The sequence below is a fragment of the Ursus maritimus genome, unplaced genomic scaffold (genome assembly GCF_017311325.1).
Source record: "Ursus maritimus isolate PB19 unplaced genomic scaffold, ASM1731132v1 scaffold_32, whole genome shotgun sequence".
Taxonomy (NCBI): Eukaryota; Metazoa; Chordata; class Mammalia; order Carnivora; family Ursidae; genus Ursus; species Ursus maritimus.
Genome location: NW_024425786.1, coordinates 26925477 through 26952153, shown reverse-complemented (window position 1 = coordinate 26952153; position 26677 = coordinate 26925477). Strand labels below are relative to the sequence as shown.

General features: G+C 41.9%; 1 protein-coding gene and 1 long non-coding RNA gene across 3 annotated transcripts in view; one reads left to right on the top strand and one right to left on the bottom strand.

The window, feature by feature from the left end:
- Positions 1-14573, bottom strand: part of LOC103666396 — a 58348-nt gene extending 43775 nt beyond the window's left edge. Inside the window, exons 1-2 of the long non-coding RNA XR_569487.2 lie at positions 14510-14573; positions 11764-11907 (exon numbers count right to left, since the gene is read on the bottom strand). This is a non-coding gene — a long non-coding RNA (uncharacterized LOC103666396). The remainder of the gene's footprint in view (positions 1-11763; positions 11908-14509) is intronic.
- Positions 14574-14638: 65 nt separating this feature from the next.
- PSMB2 (proteasome 20S subunit beta 2) overlaps positions 14639-26677 on the top strand; it is a 31923-nt gene continuing 19884 nt past the window's right edge. The window contains exons 1-3 of one of the 2 annotated variants that reach the window (XM_008694407.2): positions 14639-14853; positions 19839-19961; positions 22489-22559. In XM_008694407.2, the coding sequence (XP_008692629.2) occupies positions 14763-14853; positions 19839-19961; positions 22489-22559 (285 nt within the window). In that variant the 5' untranslated portion in view covers positions 14639-14762. The remainder of the gene's footprint in view (positions 14854-19838; positions 19962-22488; positions 22560-26677) is intronic. The other variant, XM_008694408.2, reaches the window with a different exon arrangement.

Sequence of the window (26677 nt, the reverse complement as noted above, 5' to 3'; positions counted from 1 at the left end):
CAGGTCATAGCAAACACTGAGGTTCTTGCTGTCACTTGCACATGACACTCAAGTGATGAAAAGAGAGCTAGAACAGGGATTAACTACAGAAGGCTTCCCAGAGTGGGTGTCTCTTGAGGAGAATGGAGAATCAATTCCAACTAACTACTATGTGCCAGGGACTGCGAAGTACTTTTATATACACTTCCTTATTTAATCCAAACAATCCAGTGAGAAAAGTTATTTTTAAGTCCATACTGTATTATTCAGGGTTCTCCAGAGAAACAGAACCAATAGGATATATTTAGACATATATATATATGGAGATTTATTATAGGAATTGGCTCACATGGTTATGGAGGCTGAAAAGTCCCACGATATGCCATCTACAAGCTGGAGAACCAAAAAAGGAGGTGGTATAATTCAGTCTGAGTCCGAAGCCCTGAGAACCAGTAGCTCTGATGTCTGTAGGCATGGAAGATGGATATCTCAGCTCAATAAGAGAAAAAGAGAACTGGCCCTTCCTCAGCCCTTTTATTGTATTTGAGCCCACCGACAGATTCGATGGTACCTGCCGACATTGGTGAGAATGGACCTTCTTCACTCAGCCTACAGATTCAAATCCTAATCTCTTCCAGAAACACCTTTACAGACACACTAAGAAATAACATTTTACCAGCTATCTGGGCATCTCTTAGCCCAGTTGAGTTGACATGTAAAATTAACCATCACACATACACATGGAGAACTGGGGCACGGAGGGGCAAATGACTTGCCCAAGGTCACATTGTGAATATGTGTTACAATCGTTGCTTTTTCTATAGCATGTTATAAACTCCAAGCTAAACCCTGTACCCACTCACTCACACTGATCCCTCCAAGCAAGCAGTACCTTTTGAAAAGGCCATCTGTCCTTCTGTCAGCTGTATCTAACATGGCTGAACAAGGTGGGTACCAGCCGTGCCCTCCTCTGAGCACGAATTAGGCCTGGGAGTTGGAGAAGGATTGGAGACTTCAGGTGGCAGGGAGGGGGAGGAAACCTCTGCGGAGAGAGGAAGATGGTGGGGATGGAGGTGGGAGAGGACTGGCTCCCTGCTGCTCCCGGAATGATTCTCACCTGCCAATCGATGGCTAGAAACTCACGCAAGTGCTAATCAGCTCCATTGACACACACAGGCTGGGGCTACAATCCATTTTCACATGGGATGGCAGATCGATTCCTCATTCTCTACAGTCCTCAACCAGCCTCATCAGGCCATTTGTCCTTGAGGGGCTGAGAAGCTGGTTAACTCTGCACCTCTGGCCTCCTGAAAGCTTTAGTCTTCTGTATATTCTCCCCAGATTACCATCTCACTCCCCAAACCATTGCCAGGCAGAGCAATGCAGTGGAATTCTGGGCTGGAGGTCCAACAGGCCTAGGTTTCAGTCTCAGATCAACTCTGTGTGACCTTGGACAAGTCACTTCACCTCTTCTAACCTCAATTTTCTCTATTATGTAATGGAGACAAAAATTTCAGCTCTGCGGGATCCCTGTGAATATCCAGTGAAAGTAAAGTTGGGAAACACTGCAAAATGTGGCTAATACAAAGCACGGACTGCTGCTTCTAGAAGAGTAGGTTCTTTCTCCAAACCTGGCCATCCACCTTCACTTCAAGCCCTGTCCTTGGGGACTGACAATTTTGGGAGGGAGTTCTGTTAACGTAGGCCTAGGAGAGGCTTTCTCCTCTCTCAGGTTATGTTAAATAGCCAGAAACAGTTCTTGGAGCCCTTATTCTCCTGACATGATCAAACCTTCTGGTGGGGGTGGGGGTGGCTCTGGGTTCTGAGTTTAGAAACAGTGGAAACCAGGCAGACAGGAGTTGGACTCAGCTAAGCCACTAGGGAAAAGGGTGTTTCTAGGGCTGTAGGTGAATTTCCGGGTTTATCTTCTACATTCAAATATTAAATCCCATTGATGTTGACAAATATTTTGTCTGTAATCATCTGTTTTATTTAATTTCAGGAAAGGGGACCATGTTCTAGAGATGTCCTTCACATTCTTTCCATGAATATCCTCTTCCAGAAAGAGGATCCCTCCATATCCCTCAATTCTATCCACTGGTCACACAGATTAGATGGGAATAGGAAAGGAACATTTGCCTACTCCCTGGGCTAATCACATTCTTTCTAACTTCACATGTCTTGGGAGACAGCCATTGTAGTGTATGTGGAAACAGAGGAAGCCAGTTCCCCAAGAGAAGAATGGAGCAGATATGAAGAACAACATAGAGGCAAGAAATTTTGAGGCCCTATGAGAGAACAATGTAGGGAGTTGCTGTCTGATGATTTTCTAGTTTTGTAGCATATTGACTATACTTGCTAGAGAGAGGTTCAGTGAGGTTCCCCTGTGTCCTACCAGTATAAACAACCTTTTCTTAATCTGGCTTGGGTGCATTTCTGTTTCTTGCTGACAAATAGCCTTCTACCTAGAACAGACCTCATGTTAAACTGCTGCTTTAACTTTTTTTTTAACCACCTAGTGTAAATATTGACATTCTTATGGGACATTCTAGTGGGACAACTACCAAATGCAGAAGCTGTTTGGTCATGCAGTGGCTTTTTCAAAGTGCTTCCAAATTAGCATCTGCTCGTATGTAAAAATGGAAATAATAGCAGTATTATTAATTATTAATTAAAACATTTAAAAATATTAATCAAACAAATTAAACATGTAAGACCTAATATATCCTAAGAGCTGTTATTCACTCTTATCATATTATTATCTCACTTAATTCTTACATCATCCCTATGAGGCAGACACTATTATTATCTCTGTCTTACAGATTAGAAAATTGAGGCACAGAGAAGTTAAGTAATCTGCTCAAGGTTATACGGTTGGTAAGTGGTAGAGGTGGGATTTGAACCTAGTCTGCTTGCTGCCATGATCCATGCACTTAATCATTACATCATACTGACTCTCGGTACAAATCAGTAACATCCTAGGTTAGGGATGACTCTGCACCAATTGCTCTGGTCTCATCTGGGCCCATTTCCCCAAATGAGAACCAGGAAGCTGAGCAGATCTAACTAGTCACCAAGAACGAACAGCCCCATCAGCCACCTCTTGAGCTAGGACAGTGCACAGAACTGGGGCCCAGGGCAATGGGAAGGAGCCTTGGCTACTGTCTGTTCCACCCTAGCCTTTGCACACACTTCTGAACTGCCCAACACCTGCCAGCCCACCAAGCCCTCCACGGAGATTCCTGGTGAGAGATGCTAATCCACTCACATCGAAAGCTACTTGGTAAATGCCTCGGAGGGCTGCCCAGCCCAGGGCCTGCAACTCCTGACTGTGCTCTTGGTCGTTCCTCTTCTAGACCATTCACAGCCGGAAGTTTTCTCACATCCCTGGTCTCCTTATCACCCTCTGTCCTGACTGCGTGATTGTCTACCGGATGGTGCTAACAGCCTCCTCATTGGTCTGCTGACCCCAAGTCTCTCTCCTTCCAATTCCCCCTCCTCACAATTCCTACAGCAATTCTTCTAAAACATGTGCCTGGCTATATTATGCTCTTGCTTTAGCAGCAATGGCTCCCTTGGGGAAACCATTAGGGGAAACTGAGTAAAGGATATCCTGAAACTCTTAGCATTACTTTGCAACTTTTCTGTAAATCTAAAATTATTCCAAAACAAAAAGTTTATTTAAAAAAGTCATGGCTTGGGGTGCCTGGGTGGCTCAGTCGGTTAAGTGTCTGGCTCTTGATTTCGGCTCAGGTCATGATCTCAGAGTTGTGAGATAGTGCCCCATAGTGGGCTCCGCACTAGGCGTGGACCCAGTTTGAGATTCTCTCTCTCCTTCCCTCTGTACCCCTCCCTCCCCTCTCTCCCTCTTTAGAAAAAAAATAAGATAAAATAAATAAGTAAGTAAGTAAGTCATGGCTCACCACACCCCTGACCCTGATATTCAAGATCCCCTGGCAAACCCCTGCCCCATGGCCTTACCACCATTTCTTAAGGACGACATTCTGTTGGAAACCTCAATACCATTACATTGTCTAGGATGTTCTTCCTCACACCCTTAAATTTCCACCCTGTCAGCCTGGTGAATTCCTAGCCAATTGTATTTATTTACCAAACACTTGTGTAATGCTATGTGCTACTTATGCTTATATTCTAAGCATTTTACAAATATTAACTCATATAATCTTTACAACAACCCCATAAGGGAGGTACTATTATGAACCCGTTTTATAGGGGCACCTGGGTGGCTCAGTCAGTTAAGCACGTGCCTTCGGCTCAGGTCATGATCCCAGGGTCCTGGTATGGAGCCCCGCATCGGGCTCCCTGATGAGCAGGGAATCTGCTTCTCTCTCTCTCATGGATAAATCAAATCTTTTTAAAAGTGAACCCATTTGACAGATGGGGAAACTGAGACACAAAGAAGTTATGTAACATGCCCCAAACCACATGGAGTTGGTGTTCAAACCCAGGCATTCTGGATCCAGACTCCATGCTCTTAACCATGCTCTCAAATGTGCCGCCTTTTCAGCTCTTAGATTTCAGCTCAAATATCACCTCTGAATCCTTCCTTGCCTTCTTTCTAACAAAGTTACTCTTTTCCCCACTCTTAGATCCTACAGCTCTTTAAATGTTCATTGATGCATTCACTCATTAACTCAATACTCTTTGAAACGTATTTATTGAGCATTCACTATGGTCTAATATTCTTCTAGACACTGGAAATATATCCATATACTCCTATATTGGAATTCTTTTTTATCTCTCTTGCTCCCTGTGGACTTCTCAAAGATGCTAATCTTGGTAACTCCTTTAGCATCTTGCACGGTACCTGGCATGCAGTTTGTCCTCAGTAAATGTGTTTTGCAGGAATAAATTAATAGTTATCAAGAATGGTGATGACAGTAATGATAATGTCAAGCATTCAGATAAATCTGGTGTGCAACTGCGACAGTGTGGGCCAGGGGCCAGGTACATTGTCACAATTGAGCCCCAGGCCAGGAGGCTCCTGGGGAGATGACAAGTACCTTCTGCATGTAGACCAAGCCGTTGTTGTCATTACGATTATTTCTGCCATTAGTGTTGGTGTTATGCTACAGTGTGGCAGGTGCCAGCAGCAAACTGGCCTGCCATACTTCCTCATGGCAGGAGAAGCATCAGGGAAGCAAAGCCTCTTAGACAATATGCAACAAGGAGGACCGGGCTCAGGATGGGCTTTCAGCCCAGAGTTTCAGCAATCCAAACATCAGTTCTGCGTGGCTGGTGTCAGGGCACATTTGCATCTTTCTTCTGTCTCTATAGTCCCAAGCTCTAGATCCACTAGGAAGGAGGGATATCGAAGACGGGTGCTCTGGAGCAGAAACCACCAGATTAAAGGGCCCTAAGCAAGAAGGCTCATCAACTTTCATTGCATCATGAATGGGTGATGGGGGTAATTAGGGGTGGGCTACACATGGAGGTTGGTTTGGGGTGAGAATGGGAGCAAGGGGCAGGTAAGGCAAGGCTTAACATAGTCCTAATTCCTTTATAGTTCCAAGTCCTGGGGAGAGGCTCACTGGGCTTCCTGGTTCGGCAAAATCTCCTTGGGGGCCAGAAATTTGAGGGCACAAATAACGTTTGTGCAGAACCTTCACAAGTCCTCTATGACTTTTCTTAAAGGATCTCAGAATTACTGTATTGATTATTTCAGACTTCTTGGGCCACTGGGATTCTCTAAACACCATTAGACCCATTCCCCTGCCTCTGGGCAAGAGTTTGAAACAATTATAGGTGGTAAATAACAATTGTTTACCAGTGATGTGCATGGTGCCACCAGATTCACACAGTGTAAGTCGGCAGCAGGTCTCTGATCACGGACCACTGTAATTCCACGGGGGCTGCGTCAGCTTCTGTGAGACCTACAGGAAGAGTTGTGTTTGGGGCCACAGGCAGATGTGACCATCCTGGTCCCTGGAGGTAATGAGAGGGGCAAGAATGTGTCATTTGTCTGACAGCCTCTCTGGGATGCTGGGGTCTGCTGCTGAAAACATCAGCCAGCTCTGGTGTTTGTGGTTTAGGCCAATCACACCCTGGGGATGATAGGGGGAAACTGGGCCATTTTCCAGGGAGAAGTTCTCTTTTCCAGGTGGAGAAACTAAGGCCTGGAGCACAAGATCCAGTCACAGAGTTTGTTCAATCTCTAGGTCCCTGATTTTCAGTTTAGCCTCTTCCCCGGGACTGGCTTCATTGCAAAGCCTTCTGACTGAAAGCCAAACTTCTTTGCTCCCAGGTCAGTAGTGGGGAAGCAAGAGAGAAAACTTGAAATTTGAGAAGGTTCTGATCTGTCCTGGCTCTTTTCTTCTAAGGCTGTCCTTCTATCAGCTCAGGGTACCTTGGGCCAGGAAGGATATTGCCTTCCGGGGTATTTGTTCCAAATCTGCACAGTTCATGCATTTGTATTTTAACCTTTCTCTGGTTAAACACACCCTCATCTATCCCTGGCCTTCTCCCCTGCCCTGCCTCTCTCGTTGAGGCTCTGATGGGCTGCCTTCCCTCCTTCTACTCTTTGCTTTGGTACTTGTGTTCCATCTGGCCTGACTCCCCTCTGGCCCAACCTCTTCTGTCATGAACTTCTGGTGCAGCGCTGGTATACCCACCTCCCACGGTGGTGATGGCTCTGATGGACAGTTCTTACCGGGTACTGCTTTGCCCTTTGCATAACTGCTGGACTACTCTGGGCTTGAACAGCTGCTTTTGAAAATGGTGAATAAATAATAATAATATCATTTACGACATGCATACTGCATACTAGGCTCCGGGCTAAGCGCTTTGTTTGATCTCATTTCATCCTCACAACAACTTCATGAGGTAAGTACTATTATGTTCATTGCCCGTGTTATAGAAAATGAAACAGACTAAAAAAAGTTGAGCATCTTGGTCGAGGTCTCCTAGCTTGTGAGTGGTAGAGCCAGGATTCAAACTCAGGCTTGTTTTATTTCAAAATACATGCTTTTCTTTTTTCTTTCTTTTTCTTTCTTTTAAGTAGGTTCCAGTGTGAAGCCCAATGTAGGGCTTAAACTCACAACCCTGAGATCAAGACCTGAGCCGAGATCACGAGTCAGACACTTAACCAACTGAGCTACCCAGGTGCCCCCAAAGTATAAGCTGTTAAACACCATGTTGTGCTGCCTATCCAAGTTGGAGGAACTGAGTTTTCTGGAACATGACAAACAACATTGGTAAGCAGAGAGACTGCTTTATAGACATTTAAGAAATGTATGTCTGGAAGAAATCTTCCTGACACAATGCAGAAAGTGCTAGATAGAAATGGGATGGGGAAAGATGAACATTCAGACTAAAGTGAGGGTAGGTACCATGAAGGCCAAAGATATGATATAGAAAGGTCCTTTGTAGAAAAGGAGGAGGCTGGTAATACAAACACAAAAATACCTACAAAGAGGGTTTAGAGATGCTGCTTATGACTTCAGGTGTCTAATCACCAACAGAATATGGATGATAAAAAAGCGAACTTAAGGGGCGCCTGGGTGGCACAGCGGTTAAGCGTCTGCCTTCGGCTCAGGGCGTGATCCCGGCGTTCTGGGATCGAGCCCCACATCAGGCTCCTCCGCTATGAGCCTGCTTCTTCCTCTCCCACTCCCCCTGCTTGTGTTCCCTCTCTCGCTGGCTGTCTCTATCTCTGTCGAATAAATAAATAAAATCTTTAAAAAAACAAAAACAACAACAACAAAAAAGCAAACTTAAAATATTTACCCAGGCAGGGGTGGACAGCCTCAGAGGTATATCAAGCCTGAGTAGAATGGGACACCTGACTTGAATATAGAAGAGGGTGTTTTAAACTGAGGGCGTCAGAGGGGAGGGGGGTGGGGGAATGGGATAGACTGGTGATGGGTAGTAAGGAGGGCACGTATTGCATGGTGCACTGGGTGTTATACGCAACTAATGAATCATCGAGCCTTACATCGGAAACCGGGGATGTACTGTATGGTGACTAACATAATATAATAAAAAAACATTAAAAAAAAAGAAGAGGGTGTTTTATACAAAGGGGTCTAAGAAGACCAAAGCCTTGGGAGTATCAGGGCCTGTCCCAGAGGGGCAGCAAGCATATGTCAGATGCAATCAAGAAGTCAAAGGTGGCACTGAGAGATGAAGCCAAGGACAACTGATGAATGTCAGTGGTTGCCATCATGACCGGCCTATGAGGCAAAGGTAGGAACGAAGGTGAAGCTGTCATCACTGAGTATTCTGTCAGAATGTACCAAGTGAATGGGTACAACTGGCAGAAGTAAATGAAACAGGGGACCCAGAAGCTTGAGTCAGGGAATGGTCATTCACTTAACCATGATTCTGCAGATGGTGCCTTGCCAGCATGAGACTGCTTCCTGTCAAGTGTGGACTGTTCTAAAAGTGTAATGCTAAGCAAAATAAGTCAGTCAGAGAAAGATAAATACCATATGATTTCACTCATATGTGGAATTTTTTAAAAAGATTTTATTTATTTATTTGACAGAGATAGAGACAGCGAGAGAGGGAACACAAGCAGGGGGAGTGGGAGAGGGAGAAGCAGGCTTCCCACTGAGCAGGGAGCCTGATGCGGGGCTTGACTCCAGGACCCTGGGATCATGGCCTGAGCTGAAGGCAGACGCTTAACTGACTGAGCCACCCAGGCACCCCTCATATGCGGAATTTAAGAAACAAAACAAATGAGCAAAGGAAAGAAAAAAAAAAGAGAGAGAGAGAGAGAGAAACCAAGAAACAGACTTTTAATTATAGGGAACAAACTGATGGTTACCAGAGGGGAGGTGGGTGGGGTGATGGGGGAAATAGAAGATGGGGATTGAGGAGTGCACTTGTCATGATGAGTACTGGGTGATGTATGGAAATGTTGAATCACTATATTGTACATCTGAAACTAATATAACCCTGTGTGTTAACTATACTGGAATTTAACAAAAAGTGAAGAAAAGAATGTTTTAAAGAAGTGCTGACTTGCATCTGGCAATGGAAGAAACACCTTTTTCAAAATAAACCCACTTAATGGAAGAAGTGTGGTGTAAACCAGATGATAACAAGATATTCACTCATAATGGGTGTGGATTTTACAACACTCACATGTAAGATGTGGCCTATTTTTCTACATTAGATACATACTACTGAAGCCCTCACTCACTCTGGTTAACAAGAAATTCTATTTCAGAAATGATTTGGGGGGTTCTACGTCTCCCTAAGGTTACATAAAAATTCTGACCAACGTACTCTGGCTTGGATTGGTTTGCCAAGAATTCGTCTGAGACAGTGATTCCTCTTCAAGTGGTTTATTGGGGGAGTCATTTCTGGAGGAAGGCTGAGAGAAGCAGGATGAAACAGGGAATAAAAAGCTGCCAAGGATGTGGTCTCAGTTGATTCTGCAAGAAAGCTCTGGAATATAAAACGGGCTTCAGAATAATTTCCCTATTGAAGCAAAAGAGCCAGTCTTTTATATCCCCGTGTCAATTAGTTACTGCTCGGGTGGAATACAGCCTCCCGCTTGAGGAAACTGACAGTTCTCCCTAACAGAGGGTAGCTTTTATGGGCTGAATATTTATGTCCCCCCAAATTCATACATTGAAGACCTAACCCCCCAAATATGAGATGGGTCATTGGAAAGGTAATCAGGGTTGGATTAGGTCATGAGGGTTTGGACCTCATGATGATGAGTGGCTTATATGAATAAGAAGAGATACAAGATACAGTCCTGGGGAATGTAATATACAGCATGGCAGCTATGGTAAATACCGCCATATTGTATATTTGAAAGTTGCTAAGAGAGTAGATCTTAAAAGTTCTCATTACAAGAAAAAAATTTGTGACTTCTATGTGGTGATGGGTGTTAAATAAACTTATCATGGCAATAATTTCACAGTATATACATACATCAAACCATCGTGTTGTACACCTAAAACTATGCAATGCTGTATGTTAGTTATATCTCAGTTTTAAAAAAGGAAGAAAGGAGGGGCGCCTGCGTGGCACAGCGGTTAAGCGTCTGCCTTCGGCTCAGGGCGTGATCCCGGTGTTATGGGATCGAGCCCCACATCAGGCTCCTCCGCTATGAGCCTGCTTCTTCCTCTCCCACTCCCCCTGCTTGTGTTCCCTCTCTCGCTGGCTGTCTCTATCTCTGTCAAATAAATAAATAAATAAAATCTTAAAAAAAAATAAAAAAGGAAGAAAGGAAAAGCTCTCTCTCTTCTGTCTCTCTCTCAGCGTGCATGCACTGAAGAAAGGCCATGTGAGGACATAGTGAAAAGTCAGCCATCTGGAAGCGTGGAAGAAAGCTTTTACCAGGAACTGGATCTTTCTGGTTTCTTGATCTCGGACTTTCTAGCCCCCAGAACTGTGAGAAAAATAAATTTCTGTTGTTTAAGCCACCCAGTCTGTGCTATTTTGCTGGGGTAGCCCAAGATGACTAATACAGCAGGTGTGAGCTGTCATCAATCAAGGTAGCTGGGGTGTGTACACACCAATAAAGCCTCTGCTGTCCACCCCTTGTACCAGTCATCTCCAATTGCTTCTCACATTAAATTCACTCCGTCTAGGCATGGCTGCTCCAAGATCCCGACTGGCCACAATGTTTGAGAAAACTTGCAAGAGAAGGGTTAGTGGAATGAACTTTGGCCTCTGTTGTTGCATTTGGTTCAGGAGCTGTAACTGATGTTCCTCGTCTCCTTCTGCTACTACCCATTTTAGATCTCCTTCCCCTTTGGCTTGCCTCGTGAGTTGATCCATACTGTGATTTCTTTTCTCCCCAGCTTTATTGAGATATAATTGACATATAACATGGTGTAAGTTTAAGGTGTACAGTGTGACAATCTGATATATGTCTATACTCTTATTTCTTTTTTAACATATTTTATGATTTTTTTAGAGAGAGAGAGAGAATGCGTGTGCCTATGTACACTAGTGGGTGGGGGAGGGACAGAGAGGGAAAGAGACTCTAGAGCAGACTCCACACCCAACACAGAACCCGAGATGGAGCTCAATCTCAGGACCCTGAGATCACAACCTGAGCTGAAATCAACAGCCGCTTAACCAATGGAGCCACCGAGGTGCCCCCCTCTTATTTCTAAGGAGTAAGGCCTCCTAGTCACCAGACACTTTTTAGGCTATGGTGGCTATAATTGCACATATACAATCCAAGGAAGCATAAGTGTATCAAAAGATGCCCCAGTGGATCACCTGAGTGCCAAAAACATTCCTCTATGCCTTGGTTATGTAGCAGCAGTCCTAGCTCCTCATGGTGATTAGGATTAATTACCTCTGACAGATTGTGCAGTTTACTAGTACTCTCTGGACTTGCTCAGACTTGATCCTAAATGTACCACTTCTATTTTATTTATTTGAGAGAAAGAGAGAGAGAGAGTGAGCATGAGTGGGCAGGGGTGGGGGGAGGAGCAGAAGGAGAAGGGGAGGGAGAAGCAGACTCCCCTGCTGAGCAGGGAGCCCCACACGTACCTCGATCCTGGGATTTCAGGATCATGACCTGAGCCGAAGGCACCCCTATTTTGTACCACTTCTATTTTATGATATATTACTGCTGAGCCCACATGGCCTTATAACCTGGTGGGTTTGACAGAACTCAGCTCATAATGGGAAGTTCAAGCTACATGGTCATTTGATATCCTATGGTCAGACACTCAGTTTCTACCAAGATGGTATGCCCCTGTTCTAGATTTCTAGAGGTCTGTGTTACAACTCTTCCATTGTGGATTACCAGAAGATCCATATGGCATATTCCTTAACCAAACACACCTCAGTAACATGCAATCAGCTGGGTCAAATGGCCCAAGTGGAAGGGAGGCATATATTGTAGCCTGATGCTGTTCCAGGGTCCATTCTTGTTCTTGGCCCACTCAATGCTTCCATATGTCAACAGATGAGACCACCATTTGATACCTAAAACAAAAAATACAAAGCTTACTTATTGCTTACTTAAGTATAGGCTGACCAGGCACAGTTTCTCCAAGAGGAGCAGACTGCTGATCTTAGAGTTTTGGGAAAGCACAGAATTCAGAGATTGGTAGATTTTCAGAAGTATGAACGGGTTGAATTATCTTCAGAAGTGTGGTTATTTGGGTGGACTGTTCATTGGTTGGCATTCAGGAGTATGTTTATTAGAGTGAATCCAACCTTGGCTGATTATTAGAAACAAGGAGTCGTCACTGAGTTGTTGGACTGCAAAAGCATGTTCACTGATGTAATTGACTGATTATAACATTCAATGTTGATTGATTAAAAGGGTTTAGAGGGGCACCTGGGGGCTCAGTTGGTTAAGTGTCAACTCTTGATCTCAGCTCAGGTCTTCATCTCAGGGTCGTGAGTTCAAACCCCATGTTGGGCTCCATGCTGGGTGTGGAGACTGCTTTTTAAAAAAGGGGTTTAAAACCCATTCTGATGATTGTTACCAAGGGTATAGAACTCTTAATTATTGGTTAGACAAGGTTTAAAACATGTTCTTGCTTAATACAATGGCTGCAGAAAACAGTCAATCTTTTCATAAGAATACGAGAACTTTAAAATTCTGTTTTTCCTTTTAGTCTTCAGTCAGTCAAAACTATAGGAGAGGCCAACGAGATTTATCTAGCTATTTACCATGATGGTTGATTTTCCGTGAAGATGAAGCTTCATTTGGGAGGTGCCAATTTTTAGTTTAAGTGTTAATCAGCACGATTTTATTCTGTTTTGTCTTTGAGTCGTATACTGAATATATTGAATCAGGGCAGTGGCTGTGTGGATGCATTTAAGACCACCTCTCCCCCTCATTTTGTTGTTGTTGTTGTTGTTGTTGTTGTAAATAAGGTTTTATTGGATTATAGCCCTGTTTACTCATTTAGGTATTGGCTATGGCTGCTTTTGCACTACAATGGCATCGGTAAGTAGTTGTGACAGATACACTTACAAATTCAAAAATGTTTACTGTCTGGCCCTTTACAGAAAGAGTTGGCCACATCACGCTTTTTCTGGAACCTCCACAGACGCTTTTTCTAATTCTAAGACTTAGTTATTCTAACACTTTACTTTTTTTTAAGATTTTTATTATTATTTGAGAGAGAGCGAGTGAGCAAGAGAGAGTACAAGCAGGGGAGCTGCAGAGGGAGAGGGAGAAGCAGGCTCCTCACTAAGCAGGGCTCCCCACTGAGCAGGGAGCCTGACTTGGGGCTCCATCCCAGGACCCTGGGATCAGGACCTAAGTCTAAGGCAGACGCTTAACTGACTGAGCCACCCAGGTGCCCCTGTTCTAAGACTTTAAATGGAGAACGGATTCTCCCTGATTCTTGGTGAGATAGTACACGTTAGGTCTTGAAAATCTACTTTCTTTTATACTAACAGAGAATCTCTAGTGTGACTTAACTAGAGGGGATTTCCTGCGAGGAAGAGGGAAAATACATCTTAAAGGACCCTTGGGTCTTTTTTGGGAGAAGAGGGTCCATTTTCCAATTCAGAATGCTGCAGCTTTTGTGAATGAATGAATGAATGAATGAGTGAATATTGGTATGTACAAAGGGAAAAAAAGGTCTGGAAGGATACAGATATCTGGTGGGTAGTTACCTCTGGTGGGAGGAGGAGAGATACGTATATTTCTTCTGCATGATTTATGTACATGATACAACTGTGTACTTCTTGCAATTAAAAAATATACAAAGACACACAAAGAGAAAGGGAGGTGGGAGAGAGACTCAAGAGACTTCTTCCACAGTGGAGTTTAAGAAAAGAATCTTTCTAGGATGATGGATGCATCTATGTTCTTAGTGCTATGGTTGACTTAATGACCTTACTTGCCCCTGGCATCCATCCCATGATAGATGGGCTGCCCCTCACCCCTCAGGCTCCATATTCCTTCACAGGCAGAGAGCTGTTAGAAACATTCTGAAGGGAGTGAGGACTACAGATTTCTGCAAAAGCAAATGAATTGCACAGTTGTGTTGGAAATAGAATTGCAACTGTTTTGCCATTTCTCAGGAAGCTAGTAAGGCTGGCACGAAGACCAAATTGTGAATGTTAGAAACTAATCATGGAATATTTCGGATTTTCCCAGAATGGCTGCAAGATATAAAGAGATGGCCAAGCTTGTTCCTATTTAAAAGAAATGAGAAATCCATGAGCATTGCAAAACATTCAAACAATACAGAGGTGTATAAAATAAAGTGTGAGAGTCCTCCCTTCAAGTCTCTTACCAGAAGTAACAATTGCATATACTTTGAAATGGGGACATCTGTAAAGATCTTTTATAATTAGTCTTCATGCTTAGATCTTTAATTCAACCGTATTTTATTTTTGTGAAACATGTAAATAGGGCTCCCGTCAAGTTTATTTTTCTGTAATCTGGCTTTCAAGGGAGTTTCTGGAGATATTTTACCGAGCGAAGGCAAACAGCCATTTAGGAACGTTCGCCCGTCTTTTTGGCACCCACACGCGCTCGGCATCTGATATGTAGTGTGTGGTTTTATCCCCACGCGAGTTTTAAATTCAATTTATAAGTAAAGAAACGGGGCGTTACCTAAGGAAAGTAGCCCGTAGACCAGACTCGCCAGAGAACCGACAGGCCAGAAGGCGAGCGTGCGCCTCAAGACGCCCGAAGCCTCGCCCACTTTCCAACCTCTCGCGACAAATGTGCGTCATCCGAAAGCGCCGATGGCCCGGGCAGTCGCGCGGCCTGTGTCGCGCGAAATCTTCGCTCGGCGGTGCTGTCTCACCGGTGAGGCCGAGAAGCCGGCGAGTCCCACACTCTGTCCTCTCGGCCTCCCGCCACTATGGAGTACCTCATCGGCATCCAGGGCCCCGATTATGTCCTTGTCGCCTCCGACCAGGTGGCCGCTAGCAGTATTGTCCAGATGAAGGACGGTGAGAGGAAGCAGGGGAGGCCCGGCCGGGCCTGGGTGTAAGGGCAGTCGGAGGGAGTTCGGGATGGCGGGGGTGTTGGGTGAGCACCGGGGAGGTCTGGGAGGTGGAACCCCGCGTGTCCTACTCTGCACTTGCTTATTTTTCGGAACGAGGAGACGGACAGACTAGCTTAGGGCCTTGGCATTCGCTCCTCCCAGGGCTCCGAGGTCAGTGCTCTGCTCTGGCCTTCGCTAAATGCTTCCTAGGCGGCGAGTTGCCTGTGAGAATTCAGTTTTTAAGTGTTTAAGCGCCTGCTGGGCACCAACCTCCCTAGATTCCCGAATCTTTGAATAAGTTTTCCTGCTGTTGTCGCTACTAATGAGGTAAGTTTGCTAGCGGTGTAAGATGGGATCCTCGGGAGACTGAGACTGTGGGACTAGAAACTTGGCATTTCTCTTCCGCTGCCTGTACCTTTCCCTTTCTCAGCTCTGATCCCCCTTTTCCAGTTTTCCGGGACACTGGCTGCCAAGTTTTCCTTGTATTTAAGTACTTAGTGGAGCTCGCAAATTGGAGCCTTTTGACTTATTTGCTTTGTGACTTTGTACAAGTTATTTCACAGTGGCCAGATTTGCTCATCTGTTAAATCAGGTTAATAATACCAACCTCACCAGCTTGTTGGGAGGATGGAGTGAAAAAGTTTGGTGCAAATGCTTAGTGCAGTGACAAATAGGCAGTAGAAATAATACTAAGGACTTATGTAACAGGGGCTGTTTTAAGTGATTTTCATTATTTCATTTAACCTTTTAAGACAGGCACTATCATATTGCCATTTTACAGATGTTAGTTCTGGGGCCTAGGATTTAGAAACTTGCCTAAAACCACAAGAGACAGAACCCAGGTGTAAATCTATGCAGTTTGACTCTGATCTTTTCCCATAACTGTTATACTGTGCTGTCTCCCTGTAGATAGTACTTAATAATTTTTTAAATTTTTGCTTTTTGATCATGGAATCTAAGAGTGTGTTTTCATGATTGACCATAGACGTGCTATTGTTGAAAAAGTATTATGCTTTGGCTCAGATGGCTTCATGTTTATTTGACAAATAGGTTTTAAGCACCTGTGTTGCCATTACTGTGCTAGGTTCTGAAGGGATGCAAGAAGAATAAGATGTGGCCTGTATCTTAAAAGAAATTACAGTTTAATAAGGGACTCAGATGTGTGTACGAATAATTATAGTACAAGCTAGAAAATTATGCTACATATGAAAAAAACCCAAACTTCTCAGGTAATGCAAAGAAAGAAGAGATTATTTTTAGGTAATTCAGAGGAAGAAAAGATTCTTTCTGGTTGTAGAGATTAGGGAAAGCTTTGAAGGCAGGTTATAGTTCATCTTTAGTTTAAGGAAAGGAAATTATTAAATCTGGGATTTTCTGAGGTATGTGTCCATCACTGTTTTTATAAGGGACGGGCATCTGATTGTCAGGCTCTCATCACTTGGGGAGATGGAAAGAACTCCGAGGGACTTTGCTTGAGTTTGTTCGTTAGTTCGTTCTTTTTTTTTTTTTTTAAGGATTTTATTTCTTTATTTGAGATAGAGTGAGAGAGCAGGAGCAGGGGAGCAGAGGGAGAGGGAGAAGCAGGCTCTCTGCTGAGCAGGGAGCCCGATGTGGGGCTTGATCCCGGGACCCTGGGATCATGACCTGAGCCAAAGGCAGCCACTTAACCGGCTGAGCCACCCAGGTGCCCCTAGAAGTTTTATTTGCAAATCATACTTTCCAAAGGAGTCAGTTTGTTTTGAGGGTAAATCTGTCCATTATTTTGAATACTAAGACCTTTGATATACTGGTGATTTTAGCATGAAGTAGTGTCTGGGTAGAACAATAACCAAGTCAGTACCTTTACAAGTACTCTATATAATCCACATAGGGGTGTAAGACATTAAGAAAACAAGGAAATAAGTACTACAAGACGATTTTGTGTGATAAAAAGAAGTATCACTAGTCAGTATTAGTTTTTAAATTAATGATTTCAGGAGTAAAGCCTAAGGATATTCAGAAAAAAGAAAGATCACTGTGGTATGGAAGAAAGATGAATTTGAGTTAGTTCTTGAAAAATGGTTGGAAATAATTACACTCAACTTTAATTTTCCCTATAGTCTTTTCTGGTATAAAGTGTTTTATGATAGGAGCTTTAAAATTCTACGAGGACTTTTTCCTACCTTTCATGTCATGAAGGAACTTATGTAGGGTAAGCAAGAATGCTGAAAATGAGTAACCTTTTGGGATTTCTTTTCTCCAGGTATAAAGTAAGAATGATAATTGCAGTCAGTTTTTTTGGTTCGTCACTTTGTAAGATATTTTGATACAGAGAAGATATTTCCCAGAGTTTGCTTGCTTATGAAAGTGCCGCAAGTCTTGAGTTTGGTTGTATGCTACGTTTTATGTCTCTTGTCTCCTGGTCTGCATAGAAGTGCTTTTAAATTACTCAGAATAAGGCACCTGGGTGGTTCAGTCAGTTAAGCATCAGCCTTCAGCTCAGGTCATGATCCTAGGGTCCTGGGATCGAGTCCCATGTCAGGCTCCCTGCACAGTAGGGAGTCTGCTTCTTCCTCTCTCTGCCCCTACCCCTTGCTTGTGCTCTTTCTCTCTTGTTCTCTCTCAACTAAATGAAAATGAAGTCTTTAAAAAAAAATTACTCAGAGCCCTTAAACCCACACAGAATGCTTTTTTTTTCTGAATTCATATAGTGTGTGTAATCTGAGCTACATTGAGTAATACTGAGTATGATGATATTGTACATGTATAGTTTTCTCTACCTATGAGTTAGGTAGGGGTAAGTGATAGTATAACCATTTTATAGACTTGGAAACTAGGGCCCAAGTTCAGAGTGCTGAGCCCAGATTATAAGGAAGGTCTACTGGGGCACTTGGCTGGCAGTGGAGCATGCAACTCTTGATGTCCGTGTTGTGAGTTCAAGCCTCACCTTGGTTGCAGAGCCTACTTAAAAAAAATAAAAATAACCAAGGTCTGTTGGGTTCTAGTACAATTGGTCTTTCACACTATTGTATACTGATGTTCGTTTTGTTGCCCATTTGTTTCATCTATGTGGATCTTGTAAGTTCTTTGTCAAGGTTCAGAAATTCCCTAGTGCTATGCGGGCTGTTTCCTCAGAGGGCCATGGGAATCTATACCATCTCCCCTTACTACTCATTGGACGCACAATAAATGTTTAAAAAACACTTTTGGCCTTGTATTAAATTCATTTCAAAATTGACCAATTTACTGCCTAGAATTTTAGCATTTCTTTTAAATGTGACAGTAATTCTTTGTAAACAAGCTTTTTTCTTTCCAAAATAAAAACACTTTTTGGGGGGCACCTGGGTGGCTCAGTTGGTTAAGCCTCTGCCTTTGGCTCAGGTTGTGATCTCAGAGTCCTGGAATCAAGCCCTGAGTTGGGCCCTCTGCTCAGCAGGGAATCTGCTTCTCTTACTCTCCCTCTGTGGTTTCTCTCTCTCTCAAATAAATAAATAAATAAAATCTTTTTAAAAACAAAAAAAACCCCAGCTTTTTTTCTCATTATGAAAATAATGCAAACTTACTAAGTAACGTGTTCTTATAAAAATGGTACAGGTTTAGTATAGGCATTTTAGGAAATGCTAATAAGCAAAAAGAAAGAAATAAAAATTGCCCAGTGGCATCTAATACTCTTCTAGTCCTTTTTCTTTGCATAGATAGTAATATATCCATAAGTGAATTTTTTTTAACACTTTATTTATTTTTTGCGACAGAGAGCGAGCACGCGCAGGAGCGCGTGGGGGGGAAGGAGAGGGAGAAGCAGACTCCCTGCTGAGCAGGGAGCCCAATGCAGGCAGGACTCAGTCCCAGGACCCTGGGATCATGACTTGAACCGAAGGCAGCCTCTTAATCCACTGAGCCACACGGGTGCCCTGAATTTTTTTCTTTTATGACCAAGTTTGCAAACTAACAGTCTTTAAGTCTGTAGCCTGTAACAAACAAAAGTGTGTTTGTTCAGGAGTTTCAAGGCAGTTTGATAATATCTACAGGTATAATTGGTGTGTTTTTTCCCCAAGTCTAAGAAGCCATATTTTGGTTCTACAACTCTCAAACATTTGTAGAATATTTGACTGTAGCATTTTGTTCTTTAAATCCTATTAAGGGATTTTGACATTTCAGAAGCTTTCAGACAGGAAACATGTCTCCCAGGGAAGATTATTCAGCACTATTTGAAAATGAAAAGTGAAAGTGAGAGTGAGATAGGGAGATTTAGGCTTTTTCCGAAGCTACAGACTGAATATGGAGTTTTCTTCCTTAGGCATTAATTGCTATCTCGATATTTGTTTATCTATGTAATCTGAATGAGTCTGGTTTAACTAGATAAGATTAGACTATTGGGATTTTTGAGGTATTTTTAAATAGTGTTAAGATATTTGTTAGAATTTTTGCTCTGGCAGTCATTTTAATTTTCTCTTTGCTTTGGAAATGGTGTTGATTTACTTTTTAAGGTGATGTATATTCTCAGTTGATTTTTTTGTTCTTTCTCGAGATGACTCCTTAATTTTTATTGTAGCACTGGTCCTTCATATATGCTTTTGTGTGTGTATAAGTAAAATAACATTTGTATTTTAGAGACATTTCAGGGCTTTGAAATCATGTACCTAAAGACAATGGCCATTGGCTTGATTCCTTCAGTTTCTTTGAAGGTTTGGTTTTTGCATTTCTAGTGCCTTCAGATGTATTTAACTGTTTTCAATTGTCAGTGCTCAAATATATTCTCCAACTGAGGTTGACCTTAATAAAATACGCCAATGGGTTTAGCATGGAGAGTGAAAGAGAATAATTAATACAGTTGCCCATTGAAGTCTTCTAAAAACAGTGATTAGTAAAATTATTCAATATAGTGATTGATAAACCTGTTTGTGGCTGCCTGTACAATAGCAGTAAATTTCTGATGAGGTAATTTTTAACACTGTTTTTTTCTTTGAGCAGATCATGACAAGATGTTTAAGATGAGTGAAAAAATCTTGCTCCTATGTGTTGGAGAGGCTGGAGACACTGTACAGTTTGCAGAATATATTCAGAAAAATGTGCAACTTTATAAGATGCGAAATGGTGGGTAATACTTGGAATGTAACTGTCATTGATTTGTCTTTAAATACTCTCTACTGGCAATTCTACACATGAGCAGACCAGTGTGGTCATATTTTTTTTTGAATCTTCCTACTTTTAAAACTTTTAGACCCTCCTGATCCTAAAGATTTTCTGCAAAAATCCCAGAGCCAAAAAGAGAACCATTATAACACTGATACTTGAGGGCCACCTTGGAGATGAACATGGCAGTATCAGACTTTTTAAGTGTTAGGTATTTCAGAGGATGTTATTTGAGCTAAAGTATATCTGAACCTCAGAGCTAAAAGACCTCAGATAAACTTGGTTTTACTATTTTTTTTTTTAATGTGACAAGTCACTTAGCCTCTTTGGGTCTTTATTTTCCTCACATCTAAAATGGGATAATAATAATATTAATGAATAATATGTAAAATGTTTATAAACTTAATGCTCTGTGTAATTTTGGGAGATTTACTGTCATAGAAGAGTTCTGCCTTGCCTTTCTGGTAGATTCTTGTTTAGGAAGATAATTAGGATTTTTGTGAGTTCCCTTGGGGGCTAATGAGCTCTAATCCTCATTAGAGGATTCCTCACTAGGATTTCCTCATTAGAGAAAGCCTCACTATCAGATAATACTAGCCACTAGCTTTATGACCCAGGAAAGTTTATAGTGACACCCTAGCAGAAAGGACCTTACTTCAGTTACTTACTTCATAGTTTAGTACACTTATAATTTTTTTTTAAAGATTTTATTTATTTGACAGAGAGAGACAGCCAGCGATAGAGGGAACACAAGCAAGGGGAGTGGGAGAGGAAGAAGCAGGCTCCTAGTGGAGAAGCCCGATGTGGGGCTTGATCCCAGGACCCCGATATCACGCCCTCAGCCGAAGGCAGACACTTAACGACTGCGCCACCCAGGCGCCCCAGTTTAGTACACTTATACACAGCACTGATACAATGTGAAACTGTGAAAGAACTTAATTTGAATATAATGATATAAAATGGCTAGATATGACCCATTTATATAGATGTTAGGCAGCAAATTGAGCATCATGCATTCAGTTCCATGAATACTTTTGTGGGCCTCCTCTATCTTAAGCACTCTGGCTAGTACTACAGAGAATTCAAAGATGAAAAAAGAACCTAAAGCACGTGGCACTCAGGTTTAAGCAAGTTGAGAATATTTCAAGGATTATTTTTTAGTGGTTCTCCACTTCATTTCTACATGGCAGGCGAGGGATGCCAGTAATGTTTCTCAATTACGGTAGCTACAGCAATATTTCACTGCCCTGTCCTGGGAGAGGGAGGGAGAGTTAACAAGAGTTGAGAGGGTTGCTTGTTGCATGGGTGTTAGGGTTTAAAGTCAGTGCACAAAACAAAAACCGTGAATGATTAAAATGGCCTTTAAAATCTTTTAAATTACCTGTCAAGTGTAGTTTTGTGTATGTAACCCTGCACAGTAATTCTTATGCATATTAAAGGTCAAGAACGGAGGTAAAATAAGGGAAAGGAGGAAAAATCTGTATGTAAATAGGTATCAGACCTTTCTGCCTTTACAATAACTGTCAAATCCTTAGTGGTGTTTAGGGGATTAGGTGAAGAATTGAAAAATATTCCTGCTTGTTCACAGTTGTTTGCATTATAATTTCATATGCAGTAATAGACTGGTTGTGAGGATGAAGTTCAATAAACTGTGAAAGCACCTGGCACAGACCCTGAAACATAGCTGCTGTTCAGTAAATATTTGTTAGAATTTTAATCTAAATCTTACCTGCTGTAACACTGGTGTTTGATAATAACTTAACCATGTGCTGTCTTTCCAAAGTTGCATTTTCTGCATGGGTCTGCTCAGTTGTGGGTCGTTTGTGGCTTTTGACTCTAGATCCCATTTTACTGGAGGGGGTTAAGTTCCAGAGGGAGTGCATTATTAAATGCACATATGATGGCATTCCTCTGGGCTGTAGTGTTGTTGTCATTATAACTTTTTTTGAGAGGTTTTATGCTCGAGATACTCTATTTTTTAAAATGTTGTAGATAGTGATGGAAACATTTTTTTTCTGTTGCTTGTACTTTTGAAAATCATATTTAATAAAGTTATTTATTTTTTAAAAGAAAACCTTTAAAGTATGACCCTGAGGCCATCCTAACTTCTAGCCTCTCTTTTCCCAATATTCTTTTTAAATAAACTTTAAAAATCAGCACCTCGAGACCTCTTTCTTTTTTCCCCAATACCTATGTATTTGTACCCCCTTCCTTCTATAGAGGAAACCACAGTCTGTTGATGAATGACAGCTTACGCAAGGCTTGGTTCTGTGTTGCGGCCAGGAATTACTGTCAGTGCTGACGAGCTATTTCACCACCGTTGCATGAGGAAAGGGACAAGGAGGATTGTACTCCTCTTTCTGTGTACTTTATGTACTCTGGGCGTACAGAGAGTGGAAGAATGTAAAAACAGGAGTAGTAGAATGATTTGGGGTGCTGTTATTCCTTCTGCTTCACTTTAAGTATGACTGTTTATCTCTTGTACCAGGTTATGAATTGTCTCCCACAGCAGCAGCTAATTTCACACGACGAAACCTGGCTGATTGTCTTCGGAGTCAGGTAAGCAATAGAGCAAGCAGCCTTACATGAGAGCAGAAAAATCTGTGCTTATTCTATATTCTTATTATACATTATATTATACGTGTGTAGCATTTTTGCCCTTTTTTGGACTTCCTAAGCCCTTCTCCTTGGTACTTGTTCGTTCTTCAGTCTCTTTGGACTTGTTTTCTTTTTTTGCATAGTTGCTAATTAGAGCCTGAAATGCAAATATACACTCCCAGAGAATTTGGATGGGGCACACCAATATGAAGGCCTGTGAAAGCCTTTAAAAATGTGTTTTCGAACTGTTTTCATAGGAAACCATGTTCCTTAATTCCTGTGGCTGAAGGTTCTTACATGGTAGTGGAGGAGAAACTTTGAAAATAACAATGCAAATTTCATCTTTTTTTTTTTTAAGATTTTATTTATTTTTTTGAGAGAGAGAGAGTGAGAGAGAGATCACAAGCAGGTGGGTAGAGGGAGAAGCCGACTCCTCGCTGAGCAGGGAGCCTGATGCAGGACTTGATCCCATGACCCTGGGATCATGACCTGAGCCAAAGGCAGATGCTTAACTGACTGAGCCACCCAGGTGCCTGCACATTTCATCTTAAGATTATGTGTCTTTCTATGACTTTTCTTGCCAAAGCACACAGATTTATTCTTCTTTCCGTACTGCCAAGAAAGTTCATATGATTGCTAAAGGTGTGTATTATTCCCTTCCCACAGGGACTAAGTAAATGGAGCCTTATCATGTGACCTTACCCCCTGTGCCTGTTTACTCATCTGTGAAATCGAGATAACTTCCTAACCCCACAGGAGTGCTAGGAAAATGAATGCTTGTAAATCATAATATTTAACATTCATATGACTTTTGCCCAAAGCATTTTGCTTAATAATTTAATCTACTTGCGATTCCGCTGAGATATATAGTAGTTAATTCTCTATCATTGATACGGAATGAATGGCATAAAGTGGCAAAGGGACTAGCTGCAGGTCACACAGCAGGTCAGACAAAGCGACAGTAATGGTGCCATAATTACTTGACTGTTCTGCCTTACATCAGCTCCTTGTTTTTTCGGTAGTGTTTCTAGAACATCAGTGCTATTCATATTTTTATTATGGTTTTAGTTTCATCTGCACTTGCTTAAGCTGAATTATGACAGAAATCTAAACAAGTACAGGTGTTGTTTTTTTTAAAGTTACTTCAGAATGTCTCAATAAAGAGAACTTCTTTTTCTCAGTGCTACCTTTGGCCCAGGGGCTTGTGCAATATAAGGATCATGAGGTTTGAAGAGAAGCTAGAGATATTTTGGCGGGAAGGAGGAGACAGATTTACCTACATTGTTTTGATTTAGGTAAAAGGTCAGTGGCCTTTTCTCGTTCACTGCTCTGTGAGAGAGGAAAATGGGTCAGATATGACCTTTCCTGCCGCTCAGAAATTCCTGCGGTATTTGGGAAAGAGTATGTTGTGGCTTGCTGTGTAAAATATTCCTTCGACTTGTCAGGCCGAACTAGAATAAGAATTCCAGCTTTGGGTACAATGAAGACCTCGTCATAAATACAGCAGACATTCAATGACTTCAGCTCCTTTTAGAATTGAGATAAGCGTGGCAGTGTGCTTCATGTAAATGCAGTGGTTCGGGTTAATCTCCTTGCAGAAATGTTTGCTGTTTTAACAAATAAATATGCCTTGTAGACAGTGACATAGGGCTTTAGTAAATACTGACTACGTCTGCCTATGGTTCTGGGCCCAACCTCTGCTCCCCCACTCATCTATCCACTTAGATTGTTAGCTCTAAAATATGAGTTTATATTTTAGTCATTTTATTCTGGGGAGAAAGGTGATGATATTTTTTCAGTCTTCTAATTAATAAGTGTGAAGTCACTAGATTTGGTACAGTTATACAGTTACACCAGTTGGCACATGAGACTTATTTCAGGTCAGCCAGTTACCATGTATAACTTTGTGTCTATAGCTCAAATTGTCTGATTTCTAATTTGGGGTGTGTGTGTTTGTTTGGGGGTGGTATTTGGTTGGGAGGACATTTATTTATTGTGGCGTATATAATGAATTTTTTGTAAACTGGTTCTTTAAGATGCAAGCACATTTAGCATTGCGGTTAAGCACTGTCTCTGGAATTAGACTGCCTGAGGTTTTGTTTAGTTTTTTAAAGATTTTATTTATTTATTTATTTGAGAGAGAGAGAAGAAGCAGGGGAACGGGCAGAGGGGGAGGGAGAGGGACAAGCACATTCTGTGGTGAGCACGGAGTGGATGCGGGGCTCAATCTCATGACCCGGAGATCATGACTTGAGCTGAAGTCAAGAGTCAGAGTCAGATGCTTAACGAAGAGTAGGATGCTTAACTGACTGAGCCACCCAGGTGCCCCCTAGACTGCCTGAGTTTAAATCTTTGCTCACTGACTTACTGGCTGTGTGTCTTTGGACAGATTCTAAGCTCAATTTCTCTATTTATAAGATAATAGCACCTACTTTACAAAATTATTATAAATTAAATGAAGCAATCGTGCAAAGCTGTTAGCACAGTGTGTGGCACATATGACTAATAAATGACTTGCTTCTCTGCTGCCATTGCTGCTTGGTTGAAGAAGCAATTTAATAGGTATAAGTTAGTTTTTTATGGGAGATTCTTCGTTGTGCTATTTTAGTTGAACTTATTTGCTGGTAAAGAGGATATAAAGAAGTATTGATATGGATAAGGAAGACGGAAGTAACGCAAAATTGGTGATTTATTATGTGCAAGGCTTTGTTCTAGATCATCACAGTCCAGTGTGGTAGCCACTAGTCATAAATGGCAATTAAAATTTTAAATTATTAAAATTAAATAGAATTTAAAATTTGGTTCCTAGGTGATAGTCTCTGGAACTTTGAATGAAAAGTAAACTTTTATTTCTATAAAAAAATTTGGTTCCCCCCAAAAAAGAAAATTTGGTTCCTCAGTCACATTAGCCACTTTTTAAGTGCTCAGTAGCCACATGTGGCTAATGGCTACCGTATTGGAAATTGCAGATATAGAACTTTTTCATCATCATAGGAGGTTCTCTTGAACAGTGCTATTATAGATAGTTATATATGTGACTTTATTTAATGCTTACTATGACACCATAAGATGAATGTTATCCCCATTTTATTTATAAGCCTATGTAGACTGGTTAGTAATAAAGAGGTTAAGTATTTCTGTTATGTGTCCAGATATACCAAAGACACATGTATAGCCTGTAAAAGTCTAAGGTAAGATTCTGAATTCAAATACCATATTCTTTCATACTGTCTCCTTAATTAGTTACTGGACTAATGTACAAATATGTTTGTGTGTTTGGGGAAGTATAAAATTTCCAGTTCCATTAAAGTGTCAACATCTCCATATAAGGGGCACCTGGGTGGCTCAGTGGTTGAGTGTCCGACTTGATTTTGGCTCAGGTTGTGATGTTGGGGTCGTGAGGTCCAACCCTGCATCCAGCTCCATGCTCAGCATGGAGTCTACTTAGGGTTCTGTGTCTTCTCTCCCTTTGCCCCTCCCTCAGTTCCAGTGCACGCATGCACATGCATTCTCTCTCTCTCAAGTAATAAAATCTTTAAAAAAAGACCTCCATGTAGGATTATTATATAGATTAGGTAAAATATGTGCCCATTGTAAGCGTTCAGTAAATACTTGCTGAATAGGGGCATCTGGGTGGCTGGTTCGGTTAAGTGTCTCCCTTCGTTTCAGGTCATATTCCAGGGTCCTGGGATCGAGCCCTGCATTGGGCTCCCTGCTCAGCAGGGACCCTGCTTCTCTTTCTCTCAGCTCCCACTGCTTGTACTCTCTCTCTCTCTTGCTCTCTCGCTCAAATAAATAAATAAAATCTTATATATATATATTTATTTGCTGAATAAATGTCATGCAGTTGGTCCACAGATACCACTGAAAATGTTATTGTACGTTTATATATTAGAAGGGAATTTTATTAAAATATTTTTTTGAAGATTTTATTTATTTATTTGAGAGAGAGCAAGAGAGAGCACATGCGTGGGGGGGAGGGGCAGAGGAAAAGGGAGTGCAGACTCTCCACTGAGCACGGAGCATTGCAGGGCTCAGTCCCAGGACCCCAGGATCATGTGAGCCAAGGTCAGGTGCTT